The sequence below is a fragment of the Typha latifolia genome, chromosome 7, assembly GCF_019914945.1.
Source record: "Typha latifolia isolate L0001 chromosome 7, TyphaL0001v2, whole genome shotgun sequence".
Classification (NCBI taxonomy): domain Eukaryota; kingdom Viridiplantae; phylum Streptophyta; class Magnoliopsida; order Poales; family Typhaceae; genus Typha; species Typha latifolia.
In genome coordinates, this window is record NC_133092.1 from 12,690,294 (window position 1) to 12,707,200 (window position 16,907).

Below are 16,907 nucleotides of genomic sequence, written 5' to 3' on the forward strand. Positions count from 1 at the left end.
ATTAAAACATTAGTTATGGCCTTGTTTGGCTTAAGACTAAGCCCCGAACTCGATTAGTTAATTTTACTTTTTTAATCTTAATTTTTTATAAAATTTAAAAAATATAAAAATATATTTAATTATTAAACTAGTTTAGGAGTCTCTGAAGTAGTTTAAGAGAGCTCCTAAACTTAAAAGCAAACTAGCCTAATATACTAAAGTAGCTTAGTTTTGAGCCGAATAGACTGTAACTACTTTTCTTTTTCTTTAGATAAATGAGAGAGAGGAAGAAAGAGCTGAACTCCCGGCAGAGCTAGTGCTAGTGCTTCCTTAGATCCCCTTCATTTCACTTTCTTTTCCCTCCTCTCCTTCGAAGCTCCTCTCTTTTCTCTATCTTCTGACAGCAACTACTCGGACAAGAGGAGTTTTGGCCATTACATAATTAGATCATTTATTAAAATCAAGTCAATCCAAATTGCATTTTAACAAATTAATTCGACCAGGTGGGTGTAGGTCCTAAGAGTTGGCAAGCTACTCCTCTCATCATTTTCAAATTCCTATTGGAACTTGAGACAAAAATTTCTTGTACTGAGGATTATTGGCCTCACTGCCTACCTATATCCAGACAGAATTCTGTGCATTTGAAAGGATGATTTGAATCAAAAGCTCCTCTCTTTCCTTTAGCTTCTAACCACTTGGGGTCTGCATCATTGCATGTACAATTATATATATATATATATATATATATATATATATATATATATATATCTTATTCAATCTACGAAGCAAAAAAGCTTAAGATACACAAAAGAAAGACAGCATCCTGAATGGCAGATATGTATGCTAACTTTTATTAAAGATACTAAGATCTTTCCTCCAAATTGCATCAATGGACGACAAAGTTGGTGTTCTTGAAGACTGACCAAGCACACGGTATAGCATTGTACTATTGTTAGTTTTCTTTGGTTTTTCGGTTAAGAAAGAAACTAGAGTACCTAGTAGTTACTTTTAAAATTACACCTCTAATATAAACTAAAATAATTTAATATTTGATTGTAAGTTAGAATAGTTATAAAATACTTATTTTTAATATGACACAAAAGTCGAGGTAAAAGTACAAGTATTAAGTCAAGATTAACTCAAATATGTGTAATTTAAATTAAAATACTCTCAGTTTCGATGCAAGCTGATGTAGCATCTATTATCCGGTTGTGCATTAATCACAGGCCTCTGAAGTTTTGATTCTATTCGTTCAAATTCAATCACTCTTTTATATTATTCTTCGGTGGAGATTAAAGTCATTAGATGTGCACAATCGACGACACAATTTGACTAGGAACTCCGTTGTTCCCTTCTTTAGTCAGAGATGGTTGGGTTTCACCAATGCCAATGTACACTTCCTCTATTCCACCATCTACCCACTATGCAATTCGAATTCGGATGACTCTCAAAAGCCAAGGCAAAGCCAAAGAGCAAGCACCATTTGGTGACGCTAAGAATGCCATTTTTGTCAGGAAACATTCATATCACGCCCATTTGAAAAAATAATGGCTGATTGACTTGACTGGTCAATAGTGCTTTTGGAGCTACATTTGGACGAAAAGATAAGAGGATATATCTGAATGGAAAATGATTGAATTTTATAATGTCATTATTTTTTCAATCTATAAGTTAATACAAAATTATATATATTTAAAATAATATTGATTGAATTTTAAATTAAAAAAAATATGATAAATTGGATAAAAAAAAAGAGATAATGAGTGCAAATAATATATAGAAATTCCACCAAATATTATTATCAGAATCTTTAAAGAAAAATCGAATCCAACGTTGTGCTACAGTGATGGCTTCTTTACTACTACCTTGTAAGAGGGCCGTCGTAACTCCGTGTAATCCTCTCCACTGTTTGCTCGCAAACATCCAAGTCATGTGAGAAACCTCAAAACCCCACCACTACCTGACCGCCAACTGTCCCTTTTCATTCTTAAAATATAGTCTCTTTCTATGGAACCCCACCTCGTCCCTGCACAATCTCCCACGCAATCCAGGTTGGATCGTACGAGATCCCTCGTGACAACACCCAATTCCCACGCATCCCTAAGCTTCTTAGTTTTCTTTAATCTAAGTTTAAATGACCACAGTAATGATTCATATAATAACATTCTATAAAAAATTCCAATCAGATATATCTCTATCTCAATATCTGAAAGGAATAAAAATTTCCAAGTTAATAGTTAATGATGAATATCCTTCTTTAAATTATCTTCACAACCCAATACAAAAGACCTTCTTAACAATGACTTATTTTCCTGGTAGATTACAAGTCTGCAATTTATTAAGTCAAATTTGAAAGAAGAATCAAAGATATAACTCTGTGATGATATCTTAGAACTCGAACGCTTAGTCCATTAACAAAAGACTAATAAGGAATTTGTTCAATTCCTAGACTGAGCTCAGTTCTCATATAAAGTGAAATATTTCATTCAGATACAAACACAACCGAGAAGACTCATAACAACACACTTTCTTAATCCTTATTCCATCTCACAACATCGGATGCATTATACTTAAAGACATTACAATAGACAATAAGCAAAAGAGAGGACATACCATTTAACAATAGTTATAACTATGATGGTCGATTCTGCTTCCCATCACCCTGCCCAGCTTCGCTGTTCGACGGCGGCGAAGTCGCCTGAGAATAGTACATCGGAGCGCGGCCATGGTCGGCGTACTCATATGCGTAATTTCCCGTCATGGACGGCGGCTGAGACGGGCGCTGGTGCACCAAATGGTACCCTGGAATTTGGTACTGCGGCGCCGCAGAGGTCTGTTGAAATTGAGCGGGGGGCGGCGCGAGGGTGGTGGGCACGGTCCTGTACATGTTAGCAGCTTGCACTTCTGGATCCAACGGCACTCTCGGGAACGGCTTGCCGGCGTTCGGGTGCGGGAAGTGGGGCGACGACGCTGGCAAATTGTAGGGGAAGAAGATCATCTGGGGTTGCTGTTGCTGCTGCTGCTGCTGCGGCTGTGGCGGTGGCGGTTGGATCTGATAGTAAGTAGGCAGCGTGGGCACGAAGGTGGTGTTGGTAGCCGCAGTCCCCGCCCCCGCCGCGTGTTGGATGTACTGCGGCTGCGGCACATGAGGGTATATGTAGCCACTGTCGGGAACAGGTACCGGAATCCGATAGCCACCGTCGACGCCGGCAGGAACTGGGAAATCTTGCTTTAGTTCGCCGGCGGAAGAAGATTTATCCGGGTAGTACATGGATCTGTGAGCAGCACAACAACGACGAACGGCTGAATTTAGAGCTGTGTTAAAAAGTTGTAAAGAATCGAAAACGAGATTTACCTCCCACTAGGATCGGATATGGCGGGGTCGAAGGAGGCGGGTTTCGGGTCGGGGAGAGGGATCGGGGGGAGATTGGAGAGCGACGGCGCCGACGATGTGGACCCGAACGACGACGTCTTGTCGAGCATCGGCGAGTCGGGAATCGGATGGGGGGCGGCCGATCCGGCCGCCGACGAGGCGGCAGGGCGGGAGGATAACGACGGGTCGTCATCCAAGCCGAGAAGGGAGTTAACGGATCCAGAGCCAGCAGAGACGACGGCGCTATTGAGGGCGTCGACGAACCAAGTCTCCGATTTGGTCTCGTCATCAAGAAGCGAGCCCATCGATGACGACGCTGACGAGGAGGAAGGGAAGAGGAACAACCGTAGCCTCGACGCCTTGGTCGATCCACCGCCAGAAGCGGCGTTTCCGGCGGCGATCCGATCGTACTCGTCAATGAGGTTGTCGAAGTCCTCATCGGTGGTGACAGAGATAAGGGAGTCAAGGTCCTCGTTGGGGAGCTGGTACTTGAGGGAGAAAGGGCGGTTGTTGAGGAGGGAGCGCGAGAGCTTGGATCGGAAGTCGGCGAGAGAGGACTGGCGATCGACGACCACCATGCGAGTATCTCCGCCGAGGTAGCACAGGGATTTATCCGTGGGGCGGGGAACGATGCGGCCGCCGTAGCTGCACATGAGGCGCAGACGGGAGGAGGAAGAAGAAGAGGAAGAAGGTAAGAGATCGTCGCACGACTCGCCGCCGCGGGAGCGGGGAGACGAGTCGAGCGAGTCGGGGTAGGAGGCAACCGGTGGAATCTTCTCCATCGTTGGAGGAGAAGGGAAGAACGCTGGAGAATTTAGAAAGGAAGAGGAGAAGGAGAGGGGATTGGGGAGATCTTTTTGGGTCCTTTTTGTTAATTTTAGTTGGGAAAAATGCTTCTTGGGGGGCTACTTTCTTCTTAAGTTTCCTAAAATTCTATTCTGTATGTCAAAAATTATACCTCTATTTTTATTAAATAATTAACTAATATTATAAGGGATATATATATATATATATATATATATTTTTTTTTTTTTTTTTTTTTTTTTTGTGTCCTTTTCTTTTCCTCTTTGACAATTTATATATCATATATCTCTTTCTTTCTTTCCTTGGAAGCTAAGGATGCAAGGTGTTAGAAAGGTGAAAAGATTGGAGGTTTGGAATGGTTTAGGTTTTTTTTTTAAAAAAAATAGTTATATTATGACCACCTAAAATGTTTGTCTATTTTTGTATGCACTCAGTGAATATTGTGGTTGTTTAGGTATTTTTATATGTCTTACATTTCTATTGAAGTAATACCTGACTTGTAACTTCGTATTCTGGTCTATTTTAGTATGCACTAATCACATAATAGTCCTCAGGTTACTTCAACATTAATCACATAATATTCACACATAGTTTTTCGACCAACAAGTTTAATGGTAATTAACAAGATGAGCATGTTGAAAAAAAATAATTAGTTAAAAGATAAATATGTAAAGGGGTGCATGTTGAGGGCAATAGTTTAGAGGTCTACATATAATTATCTGGTTTTTTAATAACTTATCTATAAAATTATCGATGATTATAATATTTAACACGGCAAAATTATAATCGTATAAATGGGTTAAGTAACATTTATTATTGTTTCATATAATATAGTATTTTTTGGGGGTGTATTGGATGAGATATACGTCGCTTTCTTCTTTCTTTTTAATATTTGGGGACTAAGAGATGAAGGAAGCTTAAGAAAGGTAGGACCCGGGAGATAGAGAGAAAAATATCGGCTATATTTTTATATTTGTAATCCATAAGAAAAAAACTTGAATCATAGTTTTGATCGGCGGAAAGAATAATATGTGAATTTTACCCTTCATTTATTATAGTGCTTGTTGTGATTGTGTTATTTTTTTTTATTTCTACTTATTAATTACGATGGGGATTAGTATAAATTTTCATTATTTAATATTCTAACTTTAAGCAAACATGGAATCTCATTTGCTTAATTACTAATGATGGTTGTGTTAGCAAAAAAATTTCTCATTAAGGCCTTGGATGGATACACCTAAAAGTAAATGTAATAGAAAGAAGGCAAGAGAAATATTAGAATATAAAAAAAAATTAAAATGATTAAGTTATCTACAGTTGTTAAATATAAATAATTATGAGCGTCGTTTTCTAACGACTTAAGTTTTATAGTAATAAACTAATTATTATTAATGTAAGAGTTCCAATATATTGAATGTAAGGAGATATATGGACTCCACATTTATACCATCTCTTCAGTGACCATGATATGCCACCAGTTTCTTTCTTCCCTTTGGGAGAAGGCAAATGATAGGATGCAAAGGAGTTTATAAAATAGCATTCTTCCCAAGTGGAAAAGGACATGGATGGGAGCCAATCTTATCTCAAGCTCTTACCCACTCCTTTGTGCTTAGGCTTTACATTTTCCATATGGCCCCCATCATGAGATGATGAGAATCTAGCCATTTTATGACCACCCTTTTCCATTTCAAAACCTTAGAGAAATTAGTTTCATTATAATTCACACTTTATTCTATTGATATTTATCATTTGACCTTGCGTTTTACTTTTAATATCTCAAAAAATATCTTATTCTAGGTTTTCCTTAATAGACCGTTATTATATAGATGTAAAATTATCTTAACGCACTTGAGCGGTAGAATGTTTATAATAAAATTTTTAATATTTTATAAGTATAATTAAGGTAGGGTTTGGATGTAGTTAGCGTGGATTATTATACGACAAATAGTCTTTTTTTTAACACAAAAGTAAAACTTAATAGTGTCTCAGTTAAATCAGCGTTATTAAAATTTGAATCTAAATACGATTCATTCATCGGAGCACTATCTCATTGGCATGGCATAAGCTTTCTCTTAAATGTCTTAAAAGCAAGCTCTAGACTGAAAATAAGAAGTGGGAGATGAACTCCCATTTAGTCCTCCACTTCTCTTAGTAACAACTCCTGTTTGGCCTCATAATTGTGGGGGCTTATCTAACCTTTTAACATACTATTGTAGTTGTAGGATTGGGGATGGAAATTATTGGTGTGGTTGTAGATAACATATATAAACAAACAGTTGGTCCTATGTCTGGCTCCTTTGTCCTCTCTCTGATGGCTACAAAAGAGTATCTATGAGATGGTGAAGTGAGGGAAAATTGTGTGTGTGTGTGTGTGTGTGTGTGTGTGATAATGTGATTGGATGGTGACTAAGATGCTTGAACATTGGCCAAAGAGAGAGAGAGAGAGAGAGAGAGAGAGAGTAGTCATTCATAATATTTTTAAGGATTTGATTGGTTCACAGGAGCCTTTGTTTTTAGGGAAATTTATCAGAGACAAAATGTTAGCTGACCGAATAGAGAATATTTTAGATTAATAAAGTAAAAAATATTCAGAACTAGACTTAATCTGACAGCAACTAACAGAATAGAAAATACACCTTAATTGTAACAAATATACTCATTCATATTATGGTAATTTTACATCTATAGTTAATTTACTAAGTTTTTATTTATGTTTATTTACCGGAAAATTGAGTTGTTGTCCATTTACAAGGCTCTATTTATTAGTGCTTGGGCTTCGGTCGAAAAGGCCAGCGATCTATTGGGCCATCGTCTATCGACTATGCTAGGGTTTCGGGTTTGGTTCTCTTCTCCTTCTTGTACATGGATATTCTTTTTACCGGGAACTATAGTATAATCCACTCTTTAGCATTCTCCACAAGTGTTTCGTTAAGCAGCAAGCTAAGTTCTTAATCAACACTCGAGAAATTTAACTGCATAAAGTGAGAAAAAAAAATCCATAGATTTCGCTGATAAGGAAATAACCACCTATGACTGAAACATAAGTTATAATGCTCAGTAAAGACGATCCTTTGTGTTATAAACCCATAATGTGATGCTATATGTAAGAATATTAAGGTATGTCTTAACAAGACCAGAGTACATAAAATATCTCAAAATTTCGACATTTTCCACTTTTACATATCTCAGCAACTTGTAGTACGCTTTTAGTTTGTGAATTGTTCGTAGGAGCTATTAGGCCCTGTTTGAGTGTTTGGAGTTTTATCTTTGTAGCATATCAAATGTGTAGTATTGGACATACGCAATTATTCAAGTCCATAGGAAAAGATTGCAATCGAGTACATGTTTCTTTTTTGGTGTTTGTTTGGGTGTGGAAGAGAATCCTCGTAGTTGGAAGAGAAGTGGACTGTAGAAGGGGATGAGAGAAAGAATATGGCTAGTGATGAGTGATGAGTGATTGAGGTGAGGTTTGGTACATTAGAAAGGAGAGTGTGTGAGGAAGGGGGGGCAAGGGGACTTAGAGCCTCTTAGTTCATTTATTTATGCCACTATCTTCTCCATCGACGACGTCTGTCATTCCTCTCCCCCTCTCCTTAGTCACCATCATCATTTTTCTTCTCTCTCAATTGGAACTTGACAATGATGATGCTAGATGTCATGGCTTCATCGTCCTCCTCCTCCGACTCTTCTTGAGTCATTATCACTATTTTCCTCGTCTCCTAATTAGGACTCAACAACAACAACATGAGATATTACGACTTCATCATCCTCCTCCTCTCCTTAGTCACACCGTCACTAATTCCCTCGTCCCTCTGTTGGGACTCGATAACGATGCTGCAAGATGTCATCGCCGTAAGCTAATAACAGTTGGAGAAGGCAATCCAGTAACATTAACATTTTATGATAAAGCCGTATATTAGTGGCAAGAGAATTGTCAATCTGTAATATCGTCGTGTATCATTTCTCTTCATTTAATTAAGCTTATGGGTCATCACGTATTAGACAGTCGGTTAGTCAGAGTTGAGTTTGTTATGGGAGGGAGAGAGAGAGATAGACAGAGAGAGAGAGAGGAGATTTGAGATCCTATATAAGTTGTGTATCCTCTCAATTTGTTTTCACCTTAATTTTCTTTTGTGTTTTTTTTTTTCTGTTGTAATTGTTGTAATATTCGATCTTAATAAGCAAAGAGGTGAATTAGGGCATCAAGACGAGATCTCTATAGGAGAGTGGAAAATCAACAATAAAAAAGTGGGCGAGGAGGAAAAAAAGGGGGGGGAGATGAAGGGAAGAGATGAATAGAGATATTTAGCACAAATAGAAGTGGTTATTGGGCTCAGTCTAAACCCACTTGATATCAAGCAAGCCTTGAGATAGTAATAGGCACAACATAGGTTAGGCCTTTCCTCCAAAGCTTGACTTTGCCACCAGCTCAACCTACTAAACTTGCTCAAGCTCGACTCTTTATGCACGTTTATTTATATTATTTTTTAGTCTCAGATATTTAGTAAATATTAATATAAGTATAGTCCTACGAGAAAAAAAAACTAAATTATCTTTATAGAGACCCATTACGCTCAACTAGATAAAATATAATAATATTTTTTAAAAATTTAACCTTTAATCACTATGCTTGTTACGTAGCCTAGGCCTAAAATCTCATGAACGCAACAACGGAGTATAGTATTTTTGCCCCGAATAATTAGTAAGTCAACTATGAACAAATATTTAAGCCCGATAAACTTAAAAAGCCCGGCCTACTCGATGATTACCTCTAGATAAGAGCTATTCGACCAAAGAATAAGGAACCTTATTCTATAAACTAGGAAGTAGGAATCGGTTATTCATGGTTTGTAGCAAATTCAATATAGCTAATACCAGGTTAAATCCAATAGCATTATTAATCATGAATACTAGACTAGACTCCATATCATTTTTTTTTTTTAATTCTAACTTGCGAAACTCACCTGATTTCGATTTGGGCCTTCGAAGAAATTCAGCAATCACTAGGATTGTCTTTTTCTATTCGGCCCGTAATGCCTGCGTGGGGCTCTATACGCAAGTCGAGACTATTTTGGGCCCATAAAATAAACTCTGAAAGGAAATTTTCAATAAAGCCCTAAAAAGGACGAAATATTACCCAACTATATAAAGCATTCACCAAATGTTGTTCTCTTTCCGGAAGCAAAAGATATAATAACCGAGAGTATAATCGAAACCTTAAACTTCGTAATATTACCTTTAAAACCCAAATACCAAATCATTTACCCTCCTCCGCCGCAACCCCTAGACCACTTCCGGTCGTCATCATCTTCTTGAACTCCTCGAAATTGACGCTCCCATCCCCATCCGAATCAACGGGCCTCATCATCCGCGAGCAATCCTCAACGGAGCACTTCTGGCCGAGCCTCTTTAGCACGAGGTGCAGCTCCTCGGCGGAGATCAGCCCGTTCTTGTCGAGATCGTACATTTCAAAGGCGTCCCTGAGTTCCTCGTCGGCCCCGGCGCCGGATCGGTGGCGGTGGAAGGCGGCGAACTCGTTGAGGTCGACGAAGCCATCGTGGTTGGAGTCCATCTCATCCATCATCGCCTGGAGCTCGTTCGGGGAGACGTCGGAGCCGAGGGCGCGGACGACGGATGCGATCTCGGATTTGTAGATCTTGCCGTCGCCGTTCGCGTCGAAGCGGGTGAAGACCTTCGAGACCTCGTCCTCGGTGTCGAGGTCGAGGGACGAAGGGTTCTCCGAGCTCTGGGGATTAGCCATGAGTGCGCCTGCGCCTGCGCCTGCGCCTGCGCCCTCTCTCTCTCTCCCCCTCCTCTGTATATAAAGAGATCGTCAGAAACCTATCCTTTTGAGATATTTGCAAATCGCCACCTCATGCGTATTAGAAATTTATAAATAATAAACCTATAGTTTGCATTTATCTATAAGTTCTCCAAAATGTTTTCTATAACTTAAGAAGAGGTGGTCTTTTGCAAACGTAAGTGAAAACAGAAGTCGACTCATTCCTCGCAAATTTCTTATTTATCTCTCATTTCTAATATATTATAAGTATGCGTAGATTAGCTTTTGGGTTAATTAGTTATAGCAGATGGCTTGTTTGAAATAAGACTAACATGCAGGGTGTGATATGCAAAAGAAACGCTTTTCATTTATTTGGTTGGATTTCCATTTCCGATGCACCGTCCCAACTAAACTGACCACAGATGCACCGTCCTATTTCGGATAAGGAAAGGGTGAGAGGGATCGGTGTGGGCGTTATAACAGCAAACGGAGAAACGGTAGGTTCCTCGAGGAGATATGTGGCCAGGTGACCGCAAATGCCGGGATTAGAAGTCGGACATCAAGGCACGTGTCGAGAAGATGATGCTGATCCCCGACACGTTGCAATTAATTTACCGAGTCGGGGCCCTGTGGCTATTTTCATTTTAGGTCCAACCCGTTGGCTCAAGAGAAGGATATATTTTCTTTTTAGACCCTAGGCAAAAAGTATGCAACCATCTCTCAATCTGGTTGGGAAAAAGTAATTGAGAGTTCATTCTTCTTTGGTAGGAAATGTAATATAACTCTCATACTATTGATTGATCGATTACAAACAGGTAGTCTCCATACATACATGGATGAATTATAGTTATCAACATGTGGTAATATTATTCTCCCAATCCCCGAGCAAAAGAATAAGAAGATTATCCTCCTTCCAAGAGAGAGTTCAGGTGGACTTGAGCTTCCTCTCTAACACCTCTGAGCAAATCTGGCCCATGATGTGGTAGAAAGTAAGCAAATCAGAGAGATGCTCTACTGACATCTTTCCCATGAGAGCTCTTGCAGCCATCTCCCTCTCCTCGTCCATCTTTAGCCTCTGTAGATAGGATGATGCATTCCTCACCGTTGCACCCATCTGCTTCAATCTCTTCTCTTGCTGCAAGCTTAGCGCAGTGTTCGACTAAATGCCACAGAGAGAGAGAGAGAGAGAGAGAGAGAGAGAGAGAGAGAGAAAAGAAAAGAGAAAAAGATATGAATTAGATATAACTTTGTCTACCGCAGAGGATTTAGATTAATGCTTCCGATTTCTGATAATTAAGTACCTCGAGGAACTCGGCGCCGGCTTCAAGATCCGATTCTCCCGACGGGGGCATACCGGTTTTCGCGACGTACAAGTTCTTCGCAATCGAGAAGCTCCGGACGATGATCTTTCGCTTCTTCTCCATTTCTTGATCCAGTTTCAGGGCATGTTTCGGATTCGCGGAGTTGTTAACCTTCTTCTGATAAGCAATTACTGCCTTTACAAATTCCTATATATGAAACAAAAGGATTGGAGCAATTAAAGACCTCCGTATTAAGCTCATGTATGCATGCACCTAGATGTTTGATGAAATGCTTGACCTCTGACCTGATAAGCCGAGGGGCATCCGGGATAGTCAAAATCATCAGATTCAGGTTTCCTCATGCGTTCAGGATGGAACTGCAACCCCATGATGAACTTCCCCTCGTTGGGATTGTAAGTATCCGGATCGTAGAACCCTTCGATCAACCCATCGGCCGCGAAGGCCATCGGAACGAACCTTTCCGCGAGCTTCTTCACACCCTGGTGGTGGTAGCTATTAACCATGAGCTCCATCTTCCCCTCTTCCAGCGACTCCCGGAACCAAGCATGCAATGGGGTGTTCTCAACCACCTTCACCGCATGCCGGTGGCCGTCGTAGTTGTCGTAGTCGATGTGCGAAACGGCGGAATTCCCATCCTTCCTCAGTTCCTTGTCGACGTCTTGCAAGAGCGTACCTCCACACGCTACGTTGAGCACCTAAAAGCAGTGACGCCGTCACGTACAATCCTTTTATAATATTATATATATATATATATATTCTTTTAGGAAAGCTAATGTTAGTACGTACTTGAGAGCCGCGGCAGATGCCGAGGTAGGGTATGTTACGCTCGAGGCAGAGCTTGGCGAGGCGGAGCTCAATCGAGTCCTTCTCGCGGTCGACGGCGGTGTCGCTGGCGTGGAGCCGCCGGATCTCGTCGAGCTCGTCGGCGGAGAGACCGGAGAATTCGGCGTCGTAGAGGGAGGGGTCGATGTCTTCGCCCTCGCAGAGTAGAACGCCGTGGATCGGCTCGAAGCTATCGAGAAGCATGTGGACGCCGGCGACGCGGGGTACGATCACCGGCGCCGCACCATAGCCTACTATGAGATCGAGGTGGTATTCTCCTGCAATATAATCATTGTTCTTTTAACAACTCAGTACATGAAAAGAAAATTACATTTGAATCAAAAATATGCTCCAAAAATTATATCTTTTTCATATACCAACGAAGTCAACGAACTTGTTCTTCCGGACAGTACGGCGAGAGACGATGAGAACCCGGGGGAGGATCATGGACAGATCTGAAGAGGCCATCTTGTTTGTTGGATCTCCTTTGAGTTCTCCTACTATTTATAGGAGGACTGGAGGACTACTTGTTATGCTTTAGTTTTTATTTATTTGTACATTTTTTGTTTTTAAAATGAGCAACTCAGTTCAATCTTATCTTCTTTCATTGTTTATTAAGTTAGGTAGTAAATGCGAATAAATCCTTCTGGGCGCCGCGTTACAGGTCAGAATTGGAAAACAAAAAAGACAACATAATAGTCTATTAGATTTTCTTTTCCTTTTTCTTTTTTTAATAGAGAGAAATGGGATGGTCTATTAGATTATCTGGAGTAGTGTATTGTGATTTCTAATAACCCAAGCATGATGAAGAAATGGACAGGAAGTACAAGAACTTTCTAGTTCATTGTATTGACTAATTCATTTTTTTACATTTATTTTGTGATATAGATCTTGTAATATAATTATAAGTTCAAATTCTTAAAACAATTAACGTGACAACTACTCCTTATCAACCTACCAGGAAATAGCATGTGAACTTGATTAATAGAAAGAAATTATTATGGTGGTATGAGATGGAGTAGGTGGATGGTGGCTATCTTGGAGAAGTCAAACTGGTGAGTAGCTGTTGACGTGTCAGCATATCCTCTTTTGATGCTTCTTATTCGTCCAACATCAGCTCGTGTATTAGTATGTTCATATGATTGTTAATTCCAAGATAACATTTGTCACCATCAAGCCAGATCACAGGCTAAGTCCAAACCGAAACGTTTTAGACAACCAGTCATCTATGAAGTGTAAGCAGTGACAAAAAAATATTGGCTCCGATTTGGTCAAATCTCAAGGAAAACATGGATTATAAATTAAAACAAAGTATAATCTGGGCAATTGTAATCCTTATCATATAATTTAGTAGATCGAAAGGATTATAAACCAATGTAATCATTATTCCGCATGCGTAGATTGTTATCATATAGACAAGCTGACTCAATAATATATGATCATTGGAAGTAGATATGAAGGATAAGCCATGATCTATCTCACTAATTTCAAACATGTAGAAAAGTCCCGAGTAATAAGACAGAAAAAAAAAATCTTGAGAAGAACTACAGAATCCTATAAAGTCACTGTATCTTTAACACTCTTCATTGAGCCCATGCATAGTGGTACAGTTCTACAAACATTTACTTAACAAGCAACACGAAGCATACTCTTTGTAGTTCCCAGAATATAAACATACAACACACAGGCCACAGCACATACAACACAGGTCACAGCTTTCAAAGTTTTGTGCTTGGTGATTCGCCTTTATCCAGACCATAGTCTGTCATCCCAACTCCACCTTCGTTCCGGTGTTTCACCCACCCTCCAGTGGAGGCCCTGGAGTAACTCCAGTAATAAACAAGAGATGCTACTAAAGAAATCAGCACCATAGCAGCTGCTGCGGCGAAGACCCCCTTCCGCAATGCTGCGCATGATTGCAAGTCACGCTTGGCATAGTAACCCAAGTATTTAGTATGGTATGCGTTCCTAGCTGACCCGGCGATGAGGCAAACTTCTGCTGCCAAGAAGCTGACCCTGGAAAACAGAATCAACACAAGTCGCATTAGGATGACCACATAATATGCAACAATGGAAATGCTCTTCTTTCCTCTAGTGCAAGATCTCTTCATCAATAATTGCCATTTTAATCCTTGTTTCTGCAGCATTTGCAAAGGACAAACTTGGGCACTAAACAGTGATCATTTGGAAGGAAAAGAGCTAAAGGTTTTTTTGCAGATAGAATCTGGAGAAATTGTCCCAAAATAATGGAAAAGAAAAACCCAGAATGTTGAGAAGTCTTAGTATTTATCTGGTTCTTCTGTTTATGACTTTGTAATGCAGGAGAAAAAAGGAAGGTTGAAAGTTGAAACAAGTGGTAAAGAAAAAGAACCAATAAATCAATTGGCTGCTCGTAGAGGAGAGAAAAGAAAAGAAAAACAGCACGTAAAACCTCTTATTGAAGGTTGCTAGGATGATTAAAACTCCAGAATCTAAGTTAAAGGTCTTCAGGAGTGTCAAAAACTAAAATATTTTTTGGGAGTTATATAAAATACCAAGGGAGATCCAGAATAAGACAGAGACCTTGAAAGATGATTGAACTCTAAAGCTCCTAGTAGGATACCATGTAATATATCAAGGAACTCCAAATGTTAAAGCTGCTGGAAATCTGAGAGAAGACTCCGTAAAGATTAGTCCAACAATGAGTACCTTTCCAATTATCCTCTTCTTAAGCTTCTAAAAATAAGAATACATCATTCATATCATAAGAGGATAAAATATGAAGCTAGTGTTGGTTCATCATTAAATATCATAGCAGAACAAACAAGATGCATGAAATAGAAATAGAGAAAATGTTAATATGACACCAATTAATAAGTAGAGAATCCTCATGCAAACCGGAATAAAGAGATTAAACAAAGTATTACCCATATCCCATATGGCAGTCACATAAGCTCCTTAAACTTCTTAGAAAAACAAAAGTTCTATTGAATGAACCATAACAGATTAATGCACTAGTCAAACAGCAAAGATCTGAATTAATGCACCACAATTATAATTAACTAGCAATTAGAAGAACAAAACAACAAAGATGTAGATGCAACAAAAATGGCATTTTAGCTATTGAAATTCCTTGGCATAAACTCAAAGAATAAGACATCCACTCCATCCAGCTCAGCTATGACAGTAGATCAAAACATTGAGGCACAACAAATTATCACCATCAAGATAAAAATTATCATTATCATCCAAGCCTGTCCCCATTTAATTTCCAAAATCTACAACCTTTTCTCCATCGGATGAACTTAACATTCAAAAAAGAGCAATCTAAGGATCACTAAATTGCTTCACCATTGACAAACTACATCAAACACCTGGATGGAACAAGAGATTGTGAAAAAGAAGATCTATTACCAGCCACAAAAATCTTCTATAAGTTTCTATCACACCATTTTGCAAGAACTGAAGTTGCTTCATATCCTCGATTATGAATAGTGACCAAGAGTTGAAACAATCAAAAGTTAGGTCTGCCAAAATTCAATTATTTCAATTGATCAAAACAAGATGCATGCAAACCAACCATAATACATACAGAATAGCACGACAACCAAGCAATTCACTAATTTTCAGGCCAAAGAGCAAAGATATGAAACAAGGTCATGATTCCCAGTCCTGACCTTATGCAGTCATCTTACATTCTTACTTAGCTGCCCAAATCACCAAAGATTATTCTATTCGATTTAGTTATAAATTATCAACTAGGTTTCAGACTTCAAACGAGGGAATCCACCTCAAGGGGCATAAGTGCTTCACATGATGTGCACATCACAACAAATCACTACCAAAGATGATACCACGGCGATTAAAATTATAGAGCTCACCAAGAGAGCACAAAGGCCGTAATGGCGCATCTCCGGGGCCCACCGGCATCGAGCCCCTGGCCGAAGCAGAGACACCTGGTGACCCCACCGACCGCCACGTGGCTCACCAGCAGCACGAAGAACGCCGCCACGCCGTACGTCGTCGACGCGTCGGAGTCGTACGCGCAATACGTCCGGTCGTCGTACTCGTCTGGCATCACCCTCCCCTTCACCCACAAACACCCCAAAAGAAGAGTTACGGTTAGGGTTACCAAAAGATGAGAAGAATCGGAAATAGTAGAAGGTGATGGAAGCTTACGGTGCTTCTACGACGCTCGGCGCCGAAGGCGAGGACGAAGGCGAGGAGGTGGAGGAAGGAGACGAAGGCGACGAGTGGGATGGAGACGCCCATCTCCGCCGTTAGGGTTTGTTTACAAGCGGAAGAGTAGTAGTAATAGTAGACCAGTAGTAGTAGATATCTCCTGCGGTATAAGCTTTCCGCTTATTCTCGTTTTTGTTCTCTTTTTTTGGAATAAGAAAGTGGAGGAGGAATAAAGTGGAAGTGGCTCTACCTTCTATGGACAGTTTTTGTTCCGGGGAGAGAATGACACTTATTAACAATAATTACCATCAAGTTTCAACCAAACAAACAGCGAAGTGAAGTGAAGTGAAGTGAAGTGAAAGTGGAGAACAGGGGACAGGCTAGGCTGTTTTGCTACAATGTATGCCAAAGAAACCACCGCTGTCTTAATTAAATAACATATATATTTTATTATTTTTCTCTCTCAACACGTGTCTTCCTAACTAGCCGACGAGATATTTCTGTAATAGTTCTTGTTTTTTTTTTGCAAGAATAATTATAATTTTTTGACGTAGCCAATATTCACCGTCTTAAGGATGGATAAACAAGAGGGGTGATGACTAAAAACTTTGCTAGCCATCATTAATATTCTGGGAAACATTTTGATGGACAATTTGTGATTTAG

General features: G+C 39.7%; 4 protein-coding genes across 4 annotated transcripts; all 4 read right to left on the reverse strand.

Annotated features, from left to right (window-relative positions):
* Positions 1-2,390: 2,390 nt before the first annotated feature.
* Positions 2,391-4,293, reverse strand: LOC140792591 (uncharacterized). The gene is made up of 2 exons (XM_073143670.1): positions 3,335-4,293; positions 2,391-3,254 (listed from the first exon to the last, which is right to left on the reverse strand). Exons 1-2 carry the CDS (start codon positions 4,132-4,134, stop codon positions 2,612-2,614), a joined length of 1,443 nt encoding a protein of 480 aa, XP_072999771.1. The 5' UTR covers positions 4,135-4,293; the 3' UTR covers positions 2,391-2,611.
* Positions 4,294-9,258: 4,965 nt separating this feature from the next.
* LOC140792666 (probable calcium-binding protein CML18) lies at positions 9,259-10,162 on the reverse strand. The gene has a single exon (XM_073143788.1). It carries the CDS (start codon positions 9,915-9,917, stop codon positions 9,414-9,416), a length of 504 nt encoding a protein of 167 aa, XP_072999889.1. The 5' UTR covers positions 9,918-10,162; the 3' UTR covers positions 9,259-9,413.
* Positions 10,163-10,698: 536 nt separating this feature from the next.
* Positions 10,699-12,606, reverse strand: LOC140792548 (putative glutamine amidotransferase GAT1_2.1). Its single transcript, XM_073143616.1, has 5 exons — positions 12,460-12,606; positions 12,047-12,360; positions 11,545-11,955; positions 11,240-11,446; positions 10,699-11,097 (listed from the first exon to the last, which is right to left on the reverse strand). The coding sequence occupies exons 1-5, from the start codon at positions 12,548-12,550 to the stop codon at positions 10,864-10,866; spliced, it is 1,257 nt and encodes a 418-aa protein (XP_072999717.1). The 5' UTR covers positions 12,551-12,606; the 3' UTR covers positions 10,699-10,863.
* Positions 12,607-13,616: 1,010 nt separating this feature from the next.
* Positions 13,617-16,708, reverse strand: LOC140793082 (uncharacterized). Its single transcript, XM_073144445.1, has 3 exons — positions 16,241-16,708; positions 15,943-16,148; positions 13,617-14,098 (listed from the first exon to the last, which is right to left on the reverse strand). The coding sequence occupies exons 1-3, from the start codon at positions 16,331-16,333 to the stop codon at positions 13,801-13,803; spliced, it is 597 nt and encodes a 198-aa protein (XP_073000546.1). The 5' UTR covers positions 16,334-16,708; the 3' UTR covers positions 13,617-13,800.
* Between the last annotated feature and the right edge of the window lie 199 nt (positions 16,709-16,907).

What these genes read in the sequence shown, in the direction of transcription:
- LOC140792591 (XM_073143670.1), bottom strand. Translation starts at nt 4,134, where the DNA reads ATGGAGAAGATTCCACCGGTTGCCTCCTACCCCGACTCGCTCGACTCG. An exon ending in ATATCCGATCCTAGTGGGAG is followed by an intron (nt 3,255 to 3,334) that starts GTAAATCTCGTT and finishes TGCTGCTCACAG; the next exon opens with ATCCATGTACTACCCGGATA.
- LOC140793082 (XM_073144445.1), bottom strand. Translation starts at nt 16,333, where the DNA reads ATGGGCGTCTCCATCCCACTCGTCGCCTTCGTCTCCTTCCTCCACCTC. An exon ending in CCGAGCGTCGTAGAAGCACC is followed by an intron (nt 16,149 to 16,240) that starts GTAAGCTTCCAT and finishes TTGTGGGTGAAG; the next exon opens with GGGAGGGTGATGCCAGACGA. An exon ending in ACGGCCTTTGTGCTCTCTTG is followed by an intron (nt 14,099 to 15,942) that starts GTGAGCTCTATA and finishes TCTGTTTTCCAG; the next exon opens with GGTCAGCTTCTTGGCAGCAG.
- LOC140792666 (XM_073143788.1), bottom strand. Translation starts at nt 9,917, where the DNA reads ATGGCTAATCCCCAGAGCTCGGAGAACCCTTCGTCCCTCGACCTCGAC.
- LOC140792548 (XM_073143616.1), bottom strand. Translation starts at nt 12,550, where the DNA reads ATGGCCTCTTCAGATCTGTCCATGATCCTCCCCCGGGTTCTCATCGTC. An exon ending in CAAGTTCGTTGACTTCGTTG is followed by an intron (nt 12,361 to 12,459) that starts GTATATGAAAAA and finishes ATTATATTGCAG; the next exon opens with GAGAATACCACCTCGATCTC. An exon ending in GCATCTGCCGCGGCTCTCAA is followed by an intron (nt 11,956 to 12,046) that starts GTACGTACTAAC and finishes CACTGCTTTTAG; the next exon opens with GTGCTCAACGTAGCGTGTGG.